Raw genomic sequence first — 26,092 nt, 5'->3', positions numbered from 1 at the left:
CTGGACAGCAGGATAAAGCACTGAGGTGCAGACACAGCGGCCCAGAGTCTACGTTTTATTATCTCCATCAGAACAGCATACATTTCCCTGCAAAATTCTATGTAAAGCTACAAATCTGAAACCGCCATGACATCACCATCTCTAAATTTACACAGGACTGCAGGTAAACTTATTGCTGTCACACCAAAACTACAAATAACGTCAATTGTTTCAGGCCAGCTACATCTGGGCACAATAGGATTATACATTGCTGCTTTCACCTAGTACTGTAGCACAAACTCAACTCTGCTACATCTGGGAATTTATAATATCTGCGCTTTTACATAGGACTGAAACACAAACTGTACTTTATATAGAGCCACGATAATAAGCATAGTGTTCGGATGTAGCAGAGCAGATTATGTTTTAGTACTAGGTGAAATCAAATATTGTATACTCAGTGTGCACCGATGAAATTGTGTCAAGTTTGTCAACCGTTTCCTATGTTTTCAGTTAGGATAAAGAAGTAGGGATTGCCCTGCAGTCCCATGTAAAGCCACAAATATGGCAAGTAATGTATGAATTGGAACACAATGACCATATCATCCATGCTTAGCAGTTTTACATAGGACTGCAGGCGATTTTAAAACTGCAGCCACGGAATTAAAATGTCAAGTTCAGCTCTGCCAGAATTGTTGCAGGCCTGGGCTGCGCTCTACCCGAGCCCCCATACATATTAGATAAAAGTCGGCCGACCACCTAATGTGCATTGGGGGTCTTCTGACTTTCCTTTACAGAGGTGGTCGGGGAGAAAAGAATTCGGCACACGTTTCCAGCAGTGAACCCTTATGTTCTCCTAGAGATAAGCGGCCGGCAGAGGAGTCTGGCAGAACACACAGGAACGTATATGGAGGAGGCCGCAGCTTTAGGCCATCAGTCTTAAAGAACCAGCGCAGGAAACCTGCATACTGGGTGTTTAACAGCAGATGCGGAGAGTAGGCTCGCCCCAATCACACCCACATACTCCGCCTGGGATAAAAATAATCCTCAAGTCACACCACAAAAACGCCGATTGTCTGGTTTATGCCCCATCTGGCACCAATTGTCCTTACAGCATATAAAGTAAAAAATTATGTTGTTTGTTTATAGAAACCAATCAGAGTGCAGCTTTATTTTTCAAGTGCATTATAGGAAATGAAAGCTGGTCTGTGATTGGTTGATTTTGAACCATTTTAGGGGGTCTTCCACCATATTTATGAAGCTCCACGCTCATCACTGGCATCATTTTTTTACATAAATGACTTGATAAATATATTCCAAGAGACAACTTTATTTTTCTGTCGACAACTATATGTGGGTTTGGGGTTGGCTTTTTTTTTTATCCAGGACAATATCTTTTAAAAAAAAAAAGGAACCTCACAGCTGATAAATGCTGCCTGAGGATCGGTCAGAACGGCAGTCACTGGCTGTACCATCTCAAACGCGTCGGCCTTTCAGAGAAAAGCGTGGTCTAATAGCCCCAGGGGATGGAGCCACATTGGAGACTAGTGCAATGTCAGTGACTGACAGACGCAGAGAGAGGCCGGTCAGCCCAGGGGCGCGCATGGAGAGAAGTCACCGGGGTCCCGCCTGCCCCACTAGTCTCCCATGCAACTCAATCCCCAGAAATTAAACTATTACTAGTGTTTCAGAGTTAAACATATATGGCTGAAATCATGAGCCACAGTAGGATACATGCTGCCCGTGGATCAGGCAGAACTTAGCTGCCAGGTTCGCTTTAATGGCAACATTTTTGGGATACAGATTCTATACACACACACCGTATGTACGTATATATCTTGTATACATTTTTTTAGAGGTAGAGAAACAAGAAAACACAACCATGTCGCCATTTTTATTGGGGTTTTTTTTTTTGGGGGGGGAGGGGTTGTTTTAAAATTTCATAGTTCTAATCACTATATTGGGGTTTTGAATCCCAGCAGTCGGACCTCCACCAATTCTACATTTCTAAACTGTCAAGTAGATAGTTGATGATAACGTGTTCCAGGCTGGAATACCTATCCAGCTAATGATAAAAATATTAGTTTATGCCTTGAAGAATCAAACTTCACCTGCATAGGAAGAAAAAAAAAAAAAAAAGCACAAAACAAATGACGACTAGGTATAATGAGACCGTCAGATATGAAAGAAAAAAAAAAGCAGACTGACACAATTAAAGTCAATGAAGAGCATCTGTTTGCGGTCATGTGATGGATCTATTACAGCAGTGAATAATGAGCCCCTGATGAAGATGTGGACGGAGCCTTAGGCTATGGGCGCACGCTGAGTATTTGGTTGCAGAAATTTCTGCACCAAGTCTGCATCTCCTGGCGGGAAAAAAGTGATTTATGCTACATTTTCTGATTGTTTAAGAAGCGGTTTTTTCTACATGCATTTGGCGGTGACACGGGGGCTCAGTGGTTAGCACTGCAGTCTTGCAGCGCTGGGGTCCTGGGTTCAAATCCCACCAAGGACAACATCTGCAAGTAATTTGTATGTTCTCCCCGTGTTTGCGTGGGTTTCCTCCGGGTTCTCCGGTTTCCTCCCACACTCCAAAGACGTACAGATAGGGAACTTAGATTGTGAGCCCCAATGGGGACAGTGTTGCCAATGTATGTAAAGCGCTGTGGAATTAATAGCGCTATATAAATGAATAATATTATTATTATTATTATTATTATTATTATTAAAATGTAAAAAGAATTGACATGCTGCCGATTATTTTCTGCACCAAATCTGCATGAGAAAAATAAGCAACATGTGCACAAAACCTCAGAATAATCAGTGACATTGCTGGCATAAGGATAGGCATGCAGTTTTGTAACAGAACTGCACGAAAAAAAAATGCATCAAAAATGCAGTGTGTACAAATTGTTACACAGCGGGAGGAGGCGCAGAGCTGTGACTGCCATGATACAATCCATCGCTCAGCGTCCGAGCCTCGTGTCGGTCACGTCACGCGCAGACTTGCTTAGTCAGGGATCACTGACACAATCACAGGACACTCCCTTACCTTAAGTGAAATGCTATCATTAAAAAAAGGGTAAAGTGACAACCATGAACACTGGAGGGGAAATAACCTGTCCTCGAAAAAGAAGAAATTCTAAAAGCAGGAGCCGATAAATATCTAATGGAGGAAGTAAACAGAGACATAGTGACGGGAAACAGAGGACAAGCTATTCATGGATAAAGGAGGAGAGCTCAGTACTGGAGACGTCACCCTTGTAATACAGGTGAAAGACTAAGGCTATGTGCACACAGTGCGTTTTTCGCGGCGTTTTTGTTCAGAAAACTGCATGACTTTGCTTCCCCAGCAAAGTCTATGAGTTTTCATTTTTGCTGTCTGCACACAGCGGGTTTTTTTAGCTGCGTTTTTGTGGTGCCCATGTGGGTGTCAATTTTTGCATTTTTCACTGCGTTTCCCACCCATTGAGTTCAATGAGATGTTCAAAAACGCAATGAAAACCGCAAATTGCAAATATAGCTGCGTTTTAGTGCGTTTTAGACTAAAAACACAGCTATAAATGCAAGAGGTGGGTAGAAAAGTGACATGTACAGGAAGAGGATTCCTTCTGTCAGCAAGCACAGAAGCGTGAATCCTCCCGGTACCGCCACCGCTGCTTCCATTTCCCGCCCGGTGCCATGTCCGCTCCCGTGCGGGAGGTGAAAGCGGCTGCTAAATCAAAAGTGAACATTAGACAAATGTCATACTCACCTGGCTGCAGACTCCCGATGCGATGTCCGCTCCCAGCTCCTCTACCCGGTACCACCCCCCCGCTCCGGCTGTGTGCCGGCTCAAAGGTATGTACGAGAGCTGCAGGACCTGGCGGTGATCACCTGATATGATCAGCTGATGCGCCAGGAGACCGCAAGTCTTGCGGTGACGCTGGCTTTTTACCGCCCGGCCGGCTATCAGCTGATGCAGTCAGGAGGCTTCATCAGCTGATTACCGGCAGCTCCTGCAGCGGTCGGACGGGAGTCAGCACGGACGTGTGCAGTTGTTTTTTTGTTTGTTTGTTTTTTTGCACTGATGCATCAGCCTAGACTGTACAGCGAGCGAGCGCAGAGTGACAGATTCCCCGGCACTTGCAGTCAGTTCACGACAGCTGCAGGCAGGCCGGGGTGATCTCCGGAGTTCAGGTAAGAACACCGGAGATTAGCCAGGGATGTCTGCAGCTATCATGAACTGAACCGCAAGTGCCGGGGAATCAATCACTCACTCGCTGTCCAGTCTCGGCTGCAAGCCGGAGCTCAGGTGAGAACTCCGGAGTGCAGTGCAGGTACCTGAATCCCAGGCCTGGCATTACTGGAGTTTCCTCCGGTAGCCAGTCCAACGCTGCACAGAAGTGTGTGGGGGGTTTTTGTGTTTTTTTTTTTTTTTTCTCTTTTGCACTGATGCATCAGCTGATTGTATAAAAGCTGTTTATACAATCAGCTGCTGTGTCATGTGATTCAGGCCCTTGAACCTGACACATCATCTGATCGCTTTGCCTTCCAGCAAACCGATCAGAAGATATTGGATCCGGATTGGACGGTGCGGGACCCTTGACCCAGAATTACTGCGGAGGGGGGTTCTTTATTTCAATAAAGATGGAGTCACTAATAGTGTTGTGTTTTATTTCTAATAAAAATATTTTTCTGTGTGTTGTGGGTTTCTTTTTTTTTATCTTTACTAGAAATTCATGGTGGCCATGTCTAATATTGGCGTGACACCATGAATTTCGGTCTTAGGGCCAGCTGATAATACACAGATAGCCCTAACCCCATTATTACCCAGCGAGCCACCCGGCATCAGGGCAGCTGGAAGAGTTGGATACAACGCCAGAAGATGGCGCTTCTATGAAAGCGCCATTTTCTGGGGTGACTGGACTGCAATTCCAGGGCTGTGGAGTCGGTAAGCCAAACCTTCGACTCAGACTCCTCAATTTCTCTTGCACCGACTCAGACTCCGGCTCTGACTCCGACATATATTGCTTATAGTTAGGTGAAAAATTTATTGTAGTACATGAACATGTGTATGTGAACATCAGACATTTAATTATTTTTATGATACAATAATCAAGATATTTGGATAGAACATAAAATATATTTATTGGAATACAACTTTAGAACACAAAAAAACTAAAATTGTAAATATGTAATACACTATGTAATATATATATATATATATATATATATATATATATATATATATATATATATATATATATATTACATAGTGTATTACATATTTACAATGTATTAGTTTGTGTTCTAAAGTTGTATTCCAATAAATATTTTATGTTCTATCCAAATATCTTGATTATTGTATCATAAAAATAATTAAATGTCTGATATTCACATTGTACTACAATACATTTTTCACTTAAATATAAGCATTATACTAAATATTATTTAGTAAAATATTCAGCACATTCTGCATTGCACTACTGTCCCCAATTTATTATAAATTCTAGGAGTCGGAGTCGGTGCATTTTATACCGACTCCACCAAAATGAGCTCTGACTCAGACTCCACAGCCCTGTGCAATTCGCAGCGGGGGTGCCCAGAAATCTTGGGCACCCTGCATTGCGGATTCCAATCCCTAGCTGCCTAGTTGTACCTGACTGGACACAAATTGGGCGAAGCCCACGTCATTTTTATTATTTATTTTTTTTTTTAATTATTTCATGAATTTCATGAAATTAAAAAAAAAAAAAAAAAAAAAAAAGAAAAAAAAAAAAAAAAAAAAGGCTTCCCTATATTTTTGGTTCCCAGCCGGATACAAATAGGCAGCTGGGGGTTGGGGGCAGCCCGTACCTGCCTGCTGTACCCGGCTAGCATACAAAAATATGGCGACGCCCACGTCATTTTTTTGGGGGGGGGGGGCGGCAAAGAAATCCTGCATACAGTCCTGGAAGAAGGATGCTGAGCCTTGTAGTTCGGCAGCTGCTGTCTGCACTCCGGCATACACTGGTGGAGAATGAAGAACATATTGAAGAAGGAAATTACATCAGACCTTTTTTCTCTCAATCTTTAATGGCAATGTTCACTGATAAAAAAAAAACGCATAAAAACGCAGTGAGCAAAAGCGCAGCAAAAACGCATGCGGTTTTGCGCGGTTTTTGTAGCAAAAAACACAAACGCAGCGGCAAAAAAAACGCAGTGTGTGAACTTAGCCTTAGGGGGCTGGGAAGTCACAGGACAACGCAGGACACCCTGGAGCACTGGTGATAGAAGGGGCGCAGGTTTACAATGTGTTCATCAACGGTCAGATACATGCAATCTCATCTTCTGTGGGTTTAGACCAGGCAATCATGTACACAATCACTAACATGATCATTCTGGGTGCACATATTTTCGGAAGCACAGGATAGTGCACTTCAGAGAACCAGGATTTTTTTTTTTTTTAATCCAAAAACATAAAAAAAAAAAAAAAAAATATCAATGCACTCGACAGGTGTATAATTTGCTCAATTCTCAGGTGATTGCAAGCCTGATCGTCAGTTCATCTAAAAGCAACAGAAGTGATCATGGATCTGCTTAAGGCCTTGTGCGCACACTGCGTTTTTCGGATGCAGTTTTGATCTCAAAACTGCGTGAATTTCCTTCCCCAGCAAAGGCTAGGAGATACAGTGCCTTGCGAAAGTATTCAGCCCCTTGAATTTTTCCCACATTTCAGGCTTCAAACATAAAGATAAAAATATTAAATGTTATGGTGAAGAATCAACAACAAGTGGGACACAATTGTGAAGTTGAACGAAATATATTGCTTTTTTTAAATTTTTGTAAAAAAGAATAAACTGAAAATTGGGGCGTGCAATATTATTCATCCCCTTTACTTTCAGTGCAGCAAACTCACTCCAGAAGTTCATTGAGAATCTCTGAATGATCCGATGTTGTCCTAAATGACTGATTATGATAAATATAAGCCACCTGAGTGTAATGAAGTCTCCATATAAATGCACCTGTGATAGTCTCTGTGTTCTGTTTAAAGCGCAGAAAGCATCATGAAGACCAAGGAACACAACAGGCAGGTCCGTGATACTGTTGTGAAAAGTTTAAAGCCGTATTTGGTTACAAAAAGATTTAAAAAACTTTTAACATCCCAAGAAGCCCTGTGCAAGCGATCATATTGAAATGGAAGGAATATCATACCACTGCATATCTATCAAGACCCGGCCATCCCTAAAAACTTTAATCTCAAACAAGGAGAAGACTGATCAGAGATGCAGCCAAGAGGCCCATGATCACTCTGGATGAACTGCAGAGACCTACAGCTGAGGTGGGAGAGTCTGTCCATAGGACAACAATCAGTCGTACACTGCACAATTCTGGCCTTCATGGAAGAGTGGCAAGGAGAAAGCCATTTCTCAAAGATATCCATAAAAAGTGTTGTTTAAAGATTGCCACAAGCCACCTGGGAGACACCAAACATGTGGAAGAAGGTGCTCTGGTCAGATGAAACCAAAATCGAACTACTTGGGCACAATGCCAAATGATATGTTTAGCGTAAAAGCAACAGCTCATCACCTTGAACACACCATCCCCACTGACAAACATGGTGGTGGCAGCATCATGGTTTGCGCATGGACAGGGAAGATGGTTAAAATTGATGGGAAGATGGATGGAGCCAAATACAGGACCATTCTTGAAGAAAACCTGATGGGAGTCTGCAAAAGACCTGAGACGGAGATTTGTCGTCCAACAAGACAATGATCCCAAACATAAAGCAAAATCTACAATGGAATCGTTCACATAAATGTATCCAGGTGTTAGAATGGTCAAGTCAAAGTCCAGACCTGAACCCAATCGAGAATCTGGGGAAAGAGCTGAAAACGGCTGTTCACAAACGCTCTCCATCCAACCTCAAATTTTCAGTTTATTTTTACAAAAATTTAAAATAGGCAATAAATTTCGTTCAACTTCACAATTGTGTCCCACTTGTTGTTGATTCTTCACCATAAAATTTTGAAGTTTGAAGCCTGTGGGAAAAGGTTGAAAAATTCAAGGGGCTGAATACTTTCACAAGGCACTGTATATGCACATGCTGCATCTTTGTGGTGACCACAAAGATGCACGTTTTGAGGGTTTGTTTTTTTTGTTTTTTAAGTCAAATCTATTAACTGAAGGGCTCAAACGATGACAAAAAGGCAGAAAGAACTGACATGCTGCATCTTTATGGTCACCACAAAGATGCAGCCAAAAAAGCTGCAATATGTGAACAAAAAAATCTGAAATCTCAGACTTTGCTGGGGAAGGAGATGCATGCAGTTTTGGGACCAAACACAGCAAAAACGCAACAAAAGATGCAGCGTTTGCATGAGGCCTAAGGCCCTGTGCGCACTTACCGGATTTTGCCGCGGATTTGCTGCACGTTTCGCTGCAGAAAATGTTAATAACATCTCTGCAGTGAATCACCAGCAAAACCTATGGGAAAAAAAATTCCTGTGCGCACTGGGCGGAATTTGACAGCTGCATGTTTTGCTGCAGGATTCCCGCAGCAAAAACAATTGCATGTCACTTCTTTTCCGCTCCGGGATTTCACTCCATTGACTGCCATGTAATCGTGAAATCCCGCAGGGAATAACGCAGGCAGCAAATTCTGCGGGGTTCACTGCGTTTTCCTGCATTATTCCCTGCGGTATTTCGCGGTTTACCTGCGGTAATGTACATCGCTGCCTGCGGTTTGCAGGGAAGTGATGTCATTATGACAGGAAGAGGAAGCGGAGCAGAGAGTAAACACACACACACACACACATCACAGACACATAGAATACACATAGAAAGCAAACGGAAATCTAGAAAACAAAACACGTGGGCGCCGCTGTATTTTTACCGTCCAGCCGAGGTAAGCACACAGCGGCGGCCCAGTATTCTCAGGCTGGGGAGGGAGAGGGGCAGGGTTAATGTCCCCCGCCTCCCTCCCGCAGCAGAGAATATCAGTCGCAGCTGCCCCGGGACTGTCGCATGCATTATGCGGCAGTACCGGAGTGTCCCCGGCTCTTCCTGCTGCCGTGTAGCAGTGGCAGTCACGGTAATACAAGGAGTTAATGGCGGCGGATCGCCGCCACTAAGTCCAGGCTTGATCATGGCAGCGTACCAACCCACACGCGGCAAAACCCCGGCAATACCGCGGTAAAACCGCGGCAAACCGCATGCGGTTTTCGGGTGCGGTAATCTTTCAGTAACTGCGGAATTTTCTTGAGAAAATTCCATTTTCCAGTGCGCACATAGCCTAAGTGTGAGATGAACAATTTATAAAAAGTTAAAAATAAGTTATTTCTGCTAAACAAATTATTAGTTACAGCCCTCTCAAGATCTAAGAAATGGGAGTTCAGTGAATTAATAAACTGCATGCGGCCCCCATCCAGGGCAGATTGACGTCTATGAAACTCATCCAAGCACAGGCCATATCGTACAAACTATCTGATTATCTAGACCTGAATGAGCACCTCATATGCCCATGAGGTGGACGAACTTGCCCAAGGGGTCAATGTATTGTGGTCCGTGCTCGGACATCTGTATGAGCCCCAAGGCCTTCTTCGAAAGTCTGAGTCACGTACGGCTTCTGTAGCTCATGTACCCAGGTCACTCAGGTCCAGGAGACTATGGCCAGGCCGGATCTTCAGATCCAAATCACAGAGGGAGTGTGAAACAAGCCTCAGAGTGTGCAACCCGTCAATCAGTGGCTGATGGGCGCTAACACCGCTCCCTGTGATTTTGCTCATTATTCCCTACAGCTACTAACTGACACAATATTACCATTCATTCACAATCTTTATTTAGCATTCAAAAGAAAAACGCTTGTCGGCATCATTTCATTCAGCACAAGTAGGTCAACATCTCGGAAACCCATCTACCAAAACGTAGAGAACAGGCCGAGCACACTTCTGAGAGATCAGTGATGACTCACGCAGATCCTTGCTACCCTTTGTAGAGATCACCTTGCCCGTATGGTCACATAGGGCAGACAGGACATTGTGGTCAATCTGCTGCAGACTACGGCCATGAAAGTTACAGGTCATCTGCCTAAAATACTGCAGCAGCCCTGTCAGCATGGAGGGGTCCTCGATTACAGAGCGTAAGGGTGTATATATAGCTTTCCTAGATTACAGAATAACACATTATAATCTGTAATACTGAGATGAAGAAGAGGTATCCACAGAATATGTTCTTTAACACTAGAAGTCCCAGAAAGAGGGTCAAATGACCCTTAGTCAATTATATTATCAAATACAACAAACTGAATAGAACTAACTAGAAACTAAATGGAAAAACTCAATGGAAAACAACAACCTCCTGTGGTGCGACAGTAATGGCCTTAATTACAGAACAAAAGACGGTGATTATAGGAAGTTAGCTAAAATCCTTCAGGTCATTCGACCCGTCTATGGGTTCCAAAGGTAGAAATGTTACATGACCCCTCTCTGGGACTTCTAGTGTTAAAAAGTAAAAGGCCAATACAAAAGGAAAAAAATAAAAATAATATATATAGTGTTTTTGGTCTGAGGGACAGAAAAGGAAAAAAAAAAAAAAAAAATTACAATGTGCTATAGCAAATATATCCCATGCAGAAACATGCAGTATATTAACAGTGAAAATGGCTCTCTTTTATAAGCCACTAGCCCCGAGGGCGTTTGTTCCCTTAACTAGTCGGCCCATATAGCATGCTAGCTCGCCCACACCTCCTTTATGGCAGCCCTCTGTGCATTGACCCTGGTTGTCAGGCTCTGACCCTATTCTCGAACATAGAGACAGTGTCTAATGTAAACTAGACATGCCCCCTGGGTTGTCCAGATCACAGCAGAGGGAGGAGATCGCCGCCATCTTTGTGGAGCTCACAGCATATGCTGTATGCTGCACTTTCCCCCTGTCACCCGCCGGGTGGGGTGAGTACCAGTGCTGGGCAGCGGTGATTGCACCGTAACTGATCGTGGCGTGCTCCTCCCCACCCCTCCTCCACTGCCCCTCCGCTCACCCCCCAGGTGTGTGCTCACCTAGGGCCTCCGCTGATCTGTGCTGTGATTGCTGATGGGAGGAGCAGACACCAGGCTTACAGGACAAGCTGCCGGGGCACAGGTCTGAGGTGAGTGCATGTGGCTGGAAGCGGTGATCGCAGTGTCACATCTGTAGTGCAGTGCCACTCAGGCTGCAGATCACCCCTCCTCGCCACAAGTCATCTCGAACCTCCGATCCCAGCCGACAGCATAGTATATGGGGGCGCGGGACACAGTGGGGCACTATGCCAGTTGTCCTTAGTGACACTTTAAACATTAGGATCACTTTGCGGTCACCAACAATATGGCTCTGCACTGAGATCCTAAACTTCGTACTCTCATCTTTTTGGAAACACCCAGATTGGGAGGGGGAGGTGACATCACACACAGGAGAGCAGATTACACCCACTTTTACTGCAGTTGTAATGTGAGCCAGTTCTACAGTAGCTGCTCTCCTAGTGTTTGAGTGGAAAATATCAAACTTTAAATTATTATATATATGTGTATATATATATTATATATACACACATATACATACATACACACACACACACACACACTCAATTTAAAACAAAACATTAAAACTTAACATTTTTCAGTTTTGTTTTTTTTACGACACCTCCCCTTTGAGATATGCAAATGTACATACAATAAAAATAAAAAGGTTAAAAAAAAAATGGTTTCTGCTGCACAAAAAAAAAAAAAAAAAAAAAAAAAAAACTTTTCCTTACATATTTAAAAGTTGGATTTTGAAAAATCTCATTCACTTGAAAGGGAAGTATCTTTTTACATGAAAAATCCACACCCTTTCCACAAGATGAGAATAGTGCAGGCAGGCGCACAATGCCATATGTCTACAGTGAGTGATGGGGAGACGTGGCTTTGTTAGCAATCAGGTTACGTCTTGGCAGATCACTCTTCCATCTGTTAAACTTCTCCAATCTCAGTTCTATAAAACGGATTTATATTCTGTCAAAAATTTTGCTCTTTTTTGAGCTAATGAATATAAAAATTTAGGGGGAGGAGGAAAAATACCTTGAAAATAACAGGGCTTAAGTAAAGATTTCTTATTTTTTATAATTTCTTGCACATAGTTTGATCAGAGGAATGTAGTCTAAAGCGGGCTTTACACGCTGCGACATCGCTAATGCGGAGTCGTTGGGGTCACGGAATTTGTGACGCACATCCGGCCGCATTAGCGATGCCGTTGCGTGTGACACCGATAAGCGATTTTGCATCGTTGCAAAAACGTGCAAAATCGCTAAATCGGCGACATGGGGGTCCATTCTTAAAAATCGTTACTGCAGCAGTAACGAAGTTGTTCCTCGTTCCTGCGGCAGCACACATCGCTCCGTGTGACGCCGCAGGAACGAGGAAGCTCTCCTTACCTGCCTCCCGGCTGCTATGCAGAAGGAAGAAGGTGGGCGGGATGTTACGTCCCGCTCATCTCCACCCCTCCGCAATTGGGCGGCGGTTCAGTGACGTCGCTGTGACGCCGCATGGACCGCCCCCCTTAGAAAGGAGGCAGTTCGCCGGTCACAGCGACGTCGCCGGACAGGTAAGTATGTGTGATGGCTCTGGGCGATGTTGTGCGGCACGGACAGCGATATGCCCGTATCGCGCAACAGATGGGGGCGGGTACGCACGCTAGCGATATCGGGACCGATATCGTAGTGTGTAAAGTAGCCTTAAGTCGGCAAGGGCAGGGCCCTCTCATCTCTGAACCAGTCTGTATACTGTAATTTATCTGTATTGTGTATGAGACCCCTTCTCATGTACAGCAACCATGGAATCAATGGTGCTCTACAAATAAAATAAGGTGCATCCAGAGTACACGTCCGCTTCGGCTGCTGGCCCAGTACAATTACTGCAGGTGGTGATTATACACTGCATGGGACAAATCACTGTGCATTTCTATTGAGAGGACTGATCGCTGTCACCAGACGGGAGGCACCAAAACAAGGCACAGACACTTGTCATGGAGCTCATAAAGGTGGTACATGCACATACCTGACCCGAAGCTTCTGAGTTAATCTCATTTGAAGGGGTGCCTCATCCAGTTAAATAAGTAAAATTGAAAAGTACTTGTAAAAACAAGCAAATTGAAAAATCAACCAATTAATAAGAATCCTCGCAGTTCTCAAAAAGGAGGGCTTTTTAGTTCTATCCTACTCATTGCCAACGTTACCGGACACCTATGGAGTGCATCAGTGGTGGCTGGTCTCCTAGGCAACAAGCACATGATTGGAAGCTCTGCTGAAGCTGGCCGATCGCAGGATCTGGTACCTCGCTTCAGTGCCTCTGTGCTCCACTAATGCTGGCAGCATCTGAGTGCGCCCCACCTGAGTTAGCCATGACGCCCCTTAAAGGGAACCAACCATTAGGATTTTGCTATATGAAGTAAAGGCAGTGCCATACTGGCACTAAAATGCTGAATCCAGGCATACCTTTTATTGAAAGAGCGAATGCTTGGTTGATGAAATATCTGTGATCAAAGTTCAAGTAATGCACTGCACCTTTGATTTACATGTGCAGAGGTGCAGGCCTTTGTGGGTTGGGTCCTCCAAGCGTCCTCTATGGTACGCTCCCTTTTTATTAAATATTACACCAAGCCACCATTGCTGCTGTTAGCGGTGCGTGAGCATTGCCACAGTAATGTAGTCTTCATTAAAATGGTGCCGGAGTAAGTGCATACTGCAATCTCTGGCGCCATTTTATGGAAAACACTGCAGAGAAGACTATGAGCGGCAGACACGCGTGTGCAGATGTTTAAAAAAAATAAATAAATCTGCGCACGTGCCGATGCCACTCAGTCTTCTCCACAGTATCTTCAATAAAACGGCGCCGGAGATCACAGTACGTGCATGGGCAGACTCCGGCGCCTTTTTAATAAAGACATCATTACTGTGGCAACGCACCCACACCAACAACAGAAGCAATGGTGGAGTGGTGTGATGTTTAAAGAACAGGGGGCTAGCCAGGAGAAATATACACAGAGGACCAGACCCCACATAGGCCCACCCCCAATGCACACGTGACTCAAAAGGTGCAGGGCATTTCTGTAACTTTGATTACAGATACTTTTGCAATCCAGCATCAGATCTTTCAATAAAAGGTATGCCTGGATTCAGCACCCTAGTGCCTGGATGTCACTGCCTTTACTTCACGTAGCAAAATCCTGGTCGTTGGTTCCCTTTAAATGGTCAATCAGGAACGCACCTAAAGATATCACACTTAATACCATTTAGGCAGCTCATCTGATCTAATAAAAATAAAATTAAAACAAAAAAAAAATGCAACAGTGGAAAGGAGATTTTCCACACCACTATCACTTTGGAGATACAAGTATGACAAATGTTATTGCAGAAGAATAATCTTTTTCCATATATAATAATCCAATGAGAAAACTATGGAAAATTAACCCTCAATCTGACTGCTAGAATTGGATAATGTGCCTAACCACGAATACAGATGAGCGCTTTTAAATAAAATCCATCATTAAAATCCCCTAATATTGTTTAGAATCCTCTTTTGCCACCAAAACAACTCAAACCCATTAAAGGCCCTGACCCCACAAAACCTCTGTAGGTGTCCTGTGGTATCCATCTCTAAAGCTTTAGCAGTAGCTCCGCAGAGTTGTGATATTGCTGGTTGTGGCCTCCATGCATCGTATTTCTTTTTCCCCAGCACACATGATCAATTGCATTGAGATCTAGGAACCTTGGAAATAAGTCAATACTTAACTTTTCTTCCTCAATCCACTTCCGAGGAACACTGCAGACGGAGGGCACTGTCATTCGGCGGGGCACTTTGTTCAGGTATCCACTACTAGGAGAGCTCCTTTTCATTAAATATTTCCCCCAGTTAAAATTAATGAGCCTATACTCCCCTCCAGGGGTGGCGCCATTGCTGCGCTCGTGTTCCCTGGGGCTCACGTGAGGTTGTGATGTCATGCGAGCCCCACACCCAATCACTGCCGGATTCTCTCTCTGTAGTTAACACGATGTGGGAGCTGCCGCTGAGACTGTGGCGATTGGGCGCAGAGCTCAATGACATCACAACCTCACGAGTCCCAGGGAACGCCAGCGCTGGAACGGTGCCACCAACGGAGCTACGTAAAGGTGTTATTTTAAATTGGTGGAAATATGTGGAAGGAGAAGGGGTTATCCAAATGGTGGAAATCCCCTTTAAAAGGGTTGTCTGAAGTTTTGCTAAAAGTCTGTGCTTGCTCTATGTGACAGCAGAATTCTGAATCCACTGACCGCACACAGTCAGGGTTCTCCAAGTCTGTAATGAGCGCAGGCAGTCTGCATAATTACAGCCACATTCCTACTAGACGTGTGCAGCCTAGCTCAATGCAAGTGTAGTGCACGTCTAGTCGCAATGTGGCCAGAAGTGTGCAAATCACATAACCACCTGCTCAAATCGCAGACACCCGACAATCCTGACAGCGTGCGCTGCGAGGATTCAGGAGCCTGCAGTAACAGAGTAAGTGACTTAACAAAAGACCAGACAATCCCTTTGAGCGGGTGGTGAATGTCAAATTAACATCCAGAGGACAAAAAGTCTCCAAGCAAAAAATACCCCATCATAAAGCCTCCACCAGCCATGATTCCCAGATTTCATCTTGGTGCCACCTCCAATCCAGATAAGTGATGCCTAAGCATGGGGCAATCTACATGATGTAGAAAGTATTATTCACTGGTCCCGGCCGCCTTCTTCTATTCCTTCATTTGAAATACTCAAGTGGCCACTGTAGACATTTACGAGGTGGACATGAGTCAGCATGGCACTGTGAGAAGTAGCTAAAAGTACCAAAATGTGCGCCAAACTCATCAAGCAATAATAATTTTATTCCTTTATATAGCGCTATTAATTCCACAGCACTTTACATACATTGGCAACACTTTCCCCATTGGGGCTCACAATCTAGAGTCCCTGTCTGTATGTCTTTCAAGTGTGGGAGGAAACCGGAGAACCCGGAGGAAACCCACACAAACACAGGGAGAACATACAAACTCCTTGCAGATGGTGTCCTTGGTAGGATTTGAACCCAGGATCCCAGCGCTGCAAGACTGCAATGCTAACCACTGAGCCACCGTGCCACCCATGAAAGTTAAAATCCTACCCCTGGACAAGAGCGATTGTGACAAGATGCATGTTATTCACTTCACCCATCACAGGGTAAAAGGGGATTGTCCGGCTCAGCTTGCTTCCACATCAGGAGGGAACGGTGCCAGTGACGTCTACACATCTGTGAGGACGAGGTCACAATCATCAGGTACGTGTGCATGTGTCTTCATCAGCGTCCATCACCTCCGGATGCAGAATGATTAGGTTATGTGCACACGTTGCAGATTTGGTTACAGACAATCTGCATATTCTGGCAGGAAAAAAAAAAAAATTTTGCCGCGATTTGCGCCGCATTTTTTCATTCCTTTCAATGGTGAAAACACAAAGAATTGACATTCTGCCACAAAAACCGGAAAGGAAAAAATCCTGGAAGTGTGCATAGCACTTCAGAATTGTCAGACTTTGCTGGCAAAACCGCACGGTGGGTACACAGCCTTAGGTCTCTTTCACGCGTCTGTGAAAACCACGCACGTTTTGCATGGACGGGTAAGAGGTGCGTATTGCCCTCCGTGTGCCGTGATTTTAGCACACGTGTGTTCTCCGTGTGCTATCCGTGATAACACACGGAGAACAGGTACTTTCTGCTCACCTGTCCCCGACGTTGCTGTCCGTGGTGCTGATCTACGATCTCCGGCCCTGCCGACTCCCCGCTGCAGCTGCTTCCGGTCCTCGGTGCAGTGAATATGCCATGAGCATAATGAGTTGGGGTCGGAAGCAAGTGACAGCAGCGACAGACAGCAGCGCTGGAGAAGGGGAGTATAGAAATTCAATTTATTTTACAGACACGTGTTTTCTCTGGTATGTGTCACACTGATGTCACACGGAGCACATCCGTGCGGTCTGTGTGACACCCATGCTACCAGAAGGAAAACGGACATGTCTATGTGTGGAGCGCACACACACACACACACACACACACACACACACACTGCATGGCAGAAAATGCACATGTGCGTAAACCCACCTGATTTTAATGGTTCTACATGTGTCTGTCTTCGGTACGTGTGAAAATGGACCGGAGACACGGATGTGTGAAGGAGGCCTTAATGTTATGAGTACTTTATGTATTTAAATGACAGGTGATGGTCTGGATGCAACTGCAGCAACCCCTCAGCTGTGAGAAGCATTAGGCCTGCATGGTTTACATCCAGAGGCTGCAAATTATATTTTCTATTCACTGACAGCAAACATAAGACCGCAATTATGCTTCATTTTTATGAGTGGTAAAGCCGCCCGGTCTGGCAGATCACAGTGACTCTACAATAATAAGCGAGATGAGAGAGATGACTAACGAGGACGAGCACACCCAGGTATGAGATATCTGCTGTCACACTGTATACAGGAGGGAGCAGAAAATCCCACAGGTGACCGCGGCTCCAAACCACCAGCAACAACAAGTCCTAGATGGCAGGAGGCGTCATGTCCGTCATCTGATGAAGAGGCCACTCGCCTGACCTCACCAGGATGACAGATCTGATAGAAGCCGCCTGTTATAGCGACATTGCACAGGCCGCAGCGTCTGATCACACAGTAACCAGAAGCAGAGAACATCTGGGCTCGGCCGCACGCTCTCTGCCAGATCAAGCACAATGTGTTCTTCCTAAGAGCAGACAATATCCTTTGTGGCAAAACCCAGAAGATAAAGAATTTATCCATATCTGCTCATTGTCTTCTGCCCGCAGAGAAAGACCGGCAAGCAGAGTATGCCATCCATTATTACATACCCAGGGCACTGCCACATGATCACAGCACAGATTTATAGGGCTTCATGTACCGAGCTTCTGTTATACATGGACAGATCTGAGCAGCACAACTAAAACACTAACATACTGTACGACTGGCCCCTGTGTTCACACTGCGGGATGGTGGACGGACCCAGAGATCTGCAGCCGTGTGCTCCCCTGCTGTGTATACTGTCTACAGCTATAGAGGACTGCAAGAAGCACTCAGAGAGACCCTGATTCCAGAGGTGTCACTTACTGGGCTGCTTGATGTACTTTGAGAAAAGAAAAAAGGTTTTCTGTGCTGTGGACCTTCCAGTTCTCCGAATGCAGAATTCTGTATAACCCCGGCCATACCACTGATTGGCAGCTTTTTGTGTACACTGTACATAGGCAGAAAGCTGACAATCAATGGTGGGGGTGGGGCTATACTGAACGATAGCTGACAAACGCTGCCCGTGCAACGGGCAGCTCAGATACTGGCTGCATGATTTCAGCCAAATATGTTTAACTCTGAACCGCTGTGGTGAGTCAGTGCTAAACAGTAATAGCCACCAGGGACAGAGGCCAAGGGGAGACTAGTCAGACAGGAGGGTCTCTGACGGCTTCCCCCCGCCCGCTGCCCCGGACTGACAGCCATCTCAGGCAGCTTCCCCCTGCCCCGGACTGACAGCTGTCTCGGGCAGCTTCCCCCCGCCCGCTGCCCCAGACTGACAGGTGTCTCGGGCAGCTTCCCCCCGCCCGCTGCCCCAGACTGACAGGTGTCTCTGGCGGCTTCCCCCCGCCCGCTGCCCCAGACTGACAGGTGTCTCTGGCGGCTTCCCCCCGCCCGCTGCCCCAGACTGACAGGTGTCTCTGGCGGCTTCCCCCCGCCCGCTGCCCCAGACTGACAGGTGTCTCTGGCGGCTTCCCCCCGCCCGCTGCCCCAGACTGACAGGTGTCTCTGGCGGCTTCCCCCCGCCCGCTGCCCCAGACTGACAGGTGTCTCTGGCGGCTTCCCCCCGCCCGCTGCCCCAGACTGACAGGTGTCTCTGGCGGCTTCCCCCCGCCCGCTGCCCCAGACTGACAGGTGTCTCTGGCGGCTTCCCCCCGCCCGCTGCCCCAGACTGACAGGTGTCTCTGGCGGCTTCCCCCCGCCCGCTGCCCCAGACTGACAGGTGTCTCTGGCGGCTTCCCCCCGCCCGCTGCCCCAGACTGACAGGTGTCTCTGGCGGCTTCCCCCCGCCCGCTGCCCCAGACTGACAGGTGTCTCTGGCGGCTTCCCCCCGCCCGTTGCCCCAGACTGACAGGTGTCTCTGGCGGCTTCCCCCCGCCCGTTGCCCCAGACTGACAGGTGTCTCTGGCGGCTTCTCCATATCCACTGCCCTGGACTCTGCCCACTGCCCTTCGGGGGCCTATAGGGAGAGCCTTATCACTCAAGAGGAGGGGGCTGGTAGAAGACGCTGGGGGTCCGCCTGTCCAACTAGTCTACAGCGCACCTTGAACCACAACAGCTAGAGAACTATGGTTAACATTTGGACCGTGATTCGTGACCACTGCTGTCAAACACTGATCGCAGCATGTACAGTAGAGGAGGCCAAGGATTGGCTGCCACACTCAGGTAAATGCTGGACTAGTGAAAACCACTGGAGAGACAGTGCATGGAACCAGACTACTGGAAAATACCAGACAATCCCTTTAAAGCGGCCACTTAATCAAATATGCAAATCTTCTAAAGGAGCAAATAATAATCGCAGTCACGGGAACTTCAAATTGTAGAAAATGCAGGTTTCTTGGATATAATACAAAAAAAAAAAAAAAAAAAAAAATAGTTGCTCATTGCAGAGAACAGTAGAATAAGTTCAGCCCCTGACTGCAGAATTTAGGTTTAATCCATTTTCATAGAAAAATGGAGCATTCACACCATGGCTGGATTGGGTAAATTTGGGAAGATTATGGCCCGGTCATCAGTGACTGCAGTAAGGCTATGTGCCCACGCTGCGGATTTTGCCGCGGATTTGCCGCGGATTTCCCGAAAATCTGCAGCAGCGGCACTTCCAAGCCATTTCAATGGCATTTTGGAAATGCTGTGTCCATGCTGCGGATTTTTCCGCTGCGGATTTGCCGCGGATTTTGATCCGGAAAAATCTGCAGCATGTCAATTGTTTGGTGCAGATTTGGTGCGGATTTTTGGTTTTGAATGGGGAAAAACAAAAAAAAAATCCGCATCAAAATCCGCGGCAAATCCATGGTAAATCCGCGGCAAATCCGCGGGTGCGGATTTGCCGCGAAAGTCGCGGATTTTCAGGCAGAAAAATCCGCAGGTACATTCTACCGTGGACACATAGCCTAAGTGGAGGATCTTCTGGTGATCGCACAAGTCACAACACAAGCAGCAAGAGCAAAGGATTGTTATCCGGCAGAACACACATCAGCAAATGACTAGAAAACGAGTCCAGAGACCAGGCTGGCACCGACAATGGGCAGTGTTTGGGCTCAGCACTTGGATTCAGCTCTCGTGAATGATGCCAGCATAAGGCACAGGGACAGTGGAAAAAAAAGTGTCATGGGTGTCCAGCAGTCAGGATCTGCCCACTCATAACCCACCGCTGTCAGGACCACTCCAAAAGCAAGTGTAACACCCCGTCACCCACCCCCTCACAGCCCACACACCATAGAAACCGAAATCACCAAGCACAAGTGCCCTCATGCCAGTTTCAAGTGGCACAAAACAGAAACAGCAATCAAATTTCACATTGATGCCAGTCTACAGCACACAGGGACATAATCTAAAGTAGAGAGTGGGCACAGCATGAATGTCACCCAGGGTACCAGTCTAGAGAGGTGGCATCTAGTGACAGGATGAACAGCTGCCAGTCAGGAACATCTTCACAAGACAGTGCCAATCTGGATGGGCACATCCCACAGCGAGACGCCACAGTGATATCAGGCAGTAGACACTAAATGGCAGCTACCCAAGAATAACTGCAGCCATGACCAGGGGAGGACCAGCTCATAGCCCCGAGAAGTGGCATCAGCCATAGTAACCAGGGGAGGACCAGCTCATAGCCCCGAGAGGTGGCATCAGCCATAGTAACCAGGGGAGGACCAGCTCATAGCCCCGAGAAGTGGCATCAGCCATAGTAACCAGGGGAGGACCAGCTCATAGCCCCGAGAGGTGGCATCAGCCATAGTAACCAGGGGAGGACCAGCTCATAGCCCCGAGAGGTGGCATCAGCCATAGTATCCAGGGACAGGACCAGCTCATAGCCCCGAGAGGTGGCATCAGCCATAGTATCCAGGGACAGGACCAGCTCATAGCCCCGAGAGGTGGCATCAGCCATAGTATCCAGGGACAGGACCAGCTCATAGCCCCGAGAGGTGGCATCAGCCATAGTAACCAGGGACCAGCTCATAGCCCCAAGAGGTGGCATCAGCCATAGTAACCAGGGACCAGCTCATAGCCCCGAGAGGTGGCATCAGCCATAGTAACCAGGGGAGGACCAGCTCATAGCCCCGAGAGGTGGCATCAGCCATAGTATCCAGGGACAGGACCAGCTCACACCAGTCTGGAAAGGAGGCACTGGTCCGGGGTGGCATGTACAGCGGCTTCAGGGACAGCACTGACAGCTCGCTGCCGATCTCGGCCAGTGTCGTGGACGGCACGGCCCCCGCTCTCACTCTCGGCCAGTGTCGTGGACGGCACGGCCCCCGCTCTCACTCTCGGCCAGCCAGTGTCGTGGACGGCACGGCCCCCGCTATCACTCACTCTCGGCCAGCCAGTGTCGTGGACGGCACGGCCCCCGCTCTCACTCTCGGCCAGTGTCGTGGACGGCACGGCCCCCGCTCTCACTCTCGGCCAGTGTCGTGGACGGCACGGCCCCCGCTCTCACTCTCGGCCAGTGTCGTGGACGGCACGGCCCCCGCTCTCACTCTCGGCCAGTGTCGTGGACGGCACGGCCCCCGCTCTCACTCTCGGCCAGTGTCGTGGACGGCACGGCCCCCGCTCTCACTCTCGGCCAGTGTCGTGGACGGCACGGCCCCCGCTCTCACTCTCGGCCAGTGTCGTGGACGGCACGGCCCCCGCTCTCACTCTCGGCCAGGGTTGGGGATGGCAAAGCCCCCGCTCCCACTGTCGGCCAGTGTTGTGGATGGCACGGCCCCTGCTCCCACTCTCGGCCAGTGTTGTGGACGGCACGGCCCCCGCTCTCACTCTCGGCCAGGGTTGGGGATGGCAAAGCCCCCGCTCCCACTCTCGGCCAGTGTTGTGGATGGCACGGCCCCTGCTCCCACTCTCGGCCAGTGTTGTGGATGGCACAGCCCCCGCTCTCACTCTCGGCCAGTGCACAGCCCCTGCTCCCACTCTCGGCCAGTCTTGTGGATGGCACAGCCCCTGCTCCCACTCTCGGCCAGTCTTGTGGATGGCACAGCCCCTGCTCCCACTCTCGGCCAGGGTTGGGGATGGCACAGCCCCTGCTCCCACTCTCGGCCAGGGTTGGGGATGGCACAGCCCCTGCTCCCACTCTCGGCCAGTCTTGTGGATGGCACAGCCCCTGCTCCCACTCTCGGCCAGTCTTGTGGATGGCACAGCCCCCCGCTCTCACTCTCGGCCAGTGCACAGCCCCTGCTCCCACTCTCGGCCAGTCTTGTGGATGGCACAGCCCCTGCTCCCACTCTCGGCCAGTCTTGTGGATGGCACAGCCCCCCGCTCTCACTCTCGGCCAGTGCACAGCCCCTGCTCCCACTCTCGGCCAGTCTTGTGGATGGCACAGCCCCTGCTCCCACTCTCGGCCAGTCTTGTGGATGGCACAGCCCCTGCTCCCACTCTCGGCCAGTGTTGTGGATGGCACAGCCCCCGCTCCGGTCTCGGGCACTCACCGCGACCACCACCGTGTCCTCTTGCTGGAACTTGGCCACGTACTTGTCCCCTCTCACCACCTCGGAGTCGTTCAGAGGCCTGAAGCGGCACATCACTTTGATGCTGCACTCTGCCGGGTCGGCCATCTTGTCCGCTGTCTCCTCCGCCTCACGCCCGGGGCGTGTGTACGGCAGCAAAATATAGTCCGGCGGGCACCGGGTGAAGCGCACAAAACGGCGAACAGGCTACAGCTCCTGCCGCCGCCTCTCTGCAGGCCCGGTCCTTGCGCCACCAAGCTCAGTGGGCGGAGGAATGAGACTCCTCACTTCCCATCCAATATGGCAGCCATGGCGGAGGCCGGCGGTGACGCTCCCTGCTCCTCCTCTCCTGCCGGCGGTTAACTACCAATGACGTCATGTTCGCCCACATAGGGTTCGCCCTAAGGCTTACTGCGCATGTCTGTAGCGCTCAGACGGGGAGGGCGAGGCCAGCAACTGCAAGCAACAGAGGCAGTGACAGGATGGTACTAACTGTCCCCACCATCCTCCGCTTTATGAGAGCGGCTGCCGCCATTTTACTGTAGCACTGCGTCGCTAAGGTTGCTATATAAGACTACGATAAAATGTCTCTTGTGATGGAGACAAGAAGGAAAAAAAGCTGATAGGAAAAGAAAGACTGCTTTTGACTTTATTCTGTGTGATGTTATTTCTCACTCTGTCTAGACTTTATATAGTGTCATAGGAGAAAGTTACTCATACGTCAGAGATGGGACCTGGGAGGGGCCTTTAAATTGCAAACGGGCGTTGTTTTCAAAAAGGCGTGGCTAAGGCTTATTAGACTTTATATAATAAAGGAATTTTCCGCTTTTATGGGTCTTTCTATCTTTCTCTCCTCTCTTTCTCTCTCTATCGCTCTTTCTTTTTCTTTTTCTCTTTCTCTCTTTCTTTTTCTCTTTCTCTCTCTTTCTTTTTCTCTTTCTCTCTCTGTTTCTTTTTCTTTCTTTTTTTCTCTCTCTGTCTTTCTCTCTCTCTTTCTTTTTCTCTCTCTTTCTTTTTCTTTCTTTTTCTCTGTCTTTCTCTTTTTCTCTTGCTTTTTCTCTCTCTGTCTTTCTCTATCTCTCTTTCTTTTTCTCTTTCTTTTTCTCTCTTTCTCGCTCTTTCTCTCTCTCTTTCTCTCTTTCTTTTTCTCTCTCTCTCTCTCTGTCTTTTCTTTATTTTTCTCTCTCTCTTTCTCTCTTTCTTTTTCTCTTTCTTTCTTGTTGTTTTTCTTCACCAGGCACATTTATTTTTCGTACATGCAGTTTTAAGAACCCTAGAGTTTCTTCTTTGGATATCTAAATGTTTTTCCCCTCTTTTTTGGTGATACACAGGGCCTAATTTTATACCATCTTTATATTTATATTTTTTTTATTTTGTACCAATATTGTAGAAAATTCTAATGAGAAAAAAAACAAATACGTGTCTATTTTTTATTAGCATTGTTATTTTTTATTGTTTTACGACCTCAAAGGACATTATAAATCGCGTTCCATGTTTATCAATCAGACACGTTTTTGTTTTTTTTTTTCATGTCTCTTGTTTATTTATGTGACACATTGTCCCCCATAAACCAGCCTTATGCAGGGGAAGTGGAGCAACTTCAACATTTAAATAAATTCTCCCTGTTGCTGATTTCCCCTGTTACTGAGGTTGGCATATTGACCCCAGTTACAGGGCAGATTTGGCCTCCTGGCTAAACTGATTGGGGTCTGGATAGGAATAAAAATATGATGAAAGTAACTGTTATAATGTTTCAAAATACAAAAAGAAGCCATACTCCCGTTACTTCTCTCCCAATGGTCTCTACTAATAGTGGGGTCCGGAAGCCAACACCACCAATCAGCTATCACCTCAGGTACTGGATAGCTGGTACTGGATAGCAGATAACAGGAGAGCATGTCAACATTAAGGGGATAGGCAGAGGCGAAATCAGTTCAGGGTCCGGAGTCAGAAAACATGGAGAGTAGCGGATCACAGCAAAGGGACAAGGAAAAGACGGATAATGGAGGTCAGTGGTCTGGCAGCAAGGTCAATCAACGTTTTTAACTTCAGTAGGTTAGGGACTGTCTCAGATGGGTACACCTTGACGAGGTGAGACAGCTTCTTACCTTTTTGCAAAAATGTATACACTAAGTACCCTGTTATTAAGCACTTGCAGTTTATTTATTTATAGTCAGGGTATTTTTCATGCAATTTTTCTCTTTGGGTTTTTTTCTGGTCTTAAGGCTGCAATTCACATGCCTAATGTTGCATGTTTACTGAACATTGTTTCAGCTCAGTTTTTTGGTGTTTTTTGTATGTTATCTTGCTTTGTTGCAAGTTGGGGGTGCAGCCCTCCTAATACTGAGACTGAACAACTAATTGCGTCTCACTTTGCTGTGTATTTAATCTGGGACACAGCTGACCACTTGCCACCATTCATATTGGAGTTTTGACATGACACAAGTCAGGTATTGATAATGTTTTTAACTTCAGTAGGTTAGGGACTGTCTCAGATGGGTACACCGTGACGAGGTGAGACAGCTTCTTACCTTTTTGCAAAAATGTATACACTAAGTACCCTGTTATTAAGCACTTGCAGTTTATTTATTTATAGTCAGGGTATTTTTCATGCAAATTTTCTCTTTGGGTTTTTTTCTAATCTGAGAATGGTGACCTATCCTAAGTGCAGGTCCTCAGTGTACATTTAGTGGACAAACTCTTGGGATAGTGATGAGCAAGCTCTGGCATGCTCAGGTGCTCAGTACTTGTAAAAAGTATTTTTAAAGGGAACCAATCACCAGTATTTTCGTATATAACCTAAAGCCAGTGCTATACTGGCACTATCAGGGTGATTCTATACATACCATTAGTGGTCAGTTTGGATGTTTAAGTTTTTTAATCCAAGAAAGTAAAGTTTATAAAATCGGCAGCTTCTTGAGTGACAGCAGCTGAGGATCAGATAATATCTGGGGGGTATACATAATTATCCCCTCCTCCATTAGAATTAGCATAAGTATTATACAATTGATTTAACTTTTCACTAGCAGGACCTGTGTGAGGTCATACCCATGTGACCAGAAAGGGCGGAGCCTCAGCAAACAGAAAAATGTTGCTTCCTGGTATCAGCTTTGTTGGCTGAGGCGCCTCCCCTTCTGGTCACATTGGTATGACCTCACACAGGTCCTGCTAGTGAAATTTAAATCAATTGTATAATACTTATGCTAATTCTAACAGGGAAAGGGGATAACTATGAATACCCCCCAGATATTATCTGATCCTCAGCTGCTGTCACTCAAGAAGCTGCTGATTTTATAAACTTTACTTTCTTGGATTTCAAAACCTAAACAACCGAGCTGACCACTGCAGGTATGTATAGAATCAGCC

At 47.0% G+C, this 26,092-nt stretch overlaps 1 protein-coding gene across 1 annotated transcript in view; it reads right to left on the bottom strand.

Moving 5' to 3' along the window:
• Positions 1–23,082, bottom strand: part of KIF5B (kinesin family member 5B) — a 125,510-nt gene extending 102,428 nt beyond the window's left edge. Inside the window, exon 1 of the mRNA XM_075315489.1 lies at positions 22,709–23,082. Within this exon, the coding sequence (XP_075171604.1) occupies positions 22,709–22,834 (126 nt within the window). The 5' untranslated portion in view covers positions 22,835–23,082. The remainder of the gene's footprint in view (positions 1–22,708) is intronic.
• Positions 23,083–26,092: the final 3,010 nt, after the last annotated feature.

Source organism: Anomaloglossus baeobatrachus, chromosome 6, assembly GCF_048569485.1.
Source record: "Anomaloglossus baeobatrachus isolate aAnoBae1 chromosome 6, aAnoBae1.hap1, whole genome shotgun sequence".
NCBI classification, from domain to species: Eukaryota; Metazoa; Chordata; class Amphibia; order Anura; family Aromobatidae; genus Anomaloglossus; species Anomaloglossus baeobatrachus.
The sequence above is the reverse complement of the archived record's forward strand: the minus strand, read 5'-3'. Positions and strand labels throughout refer to the sequence as shown.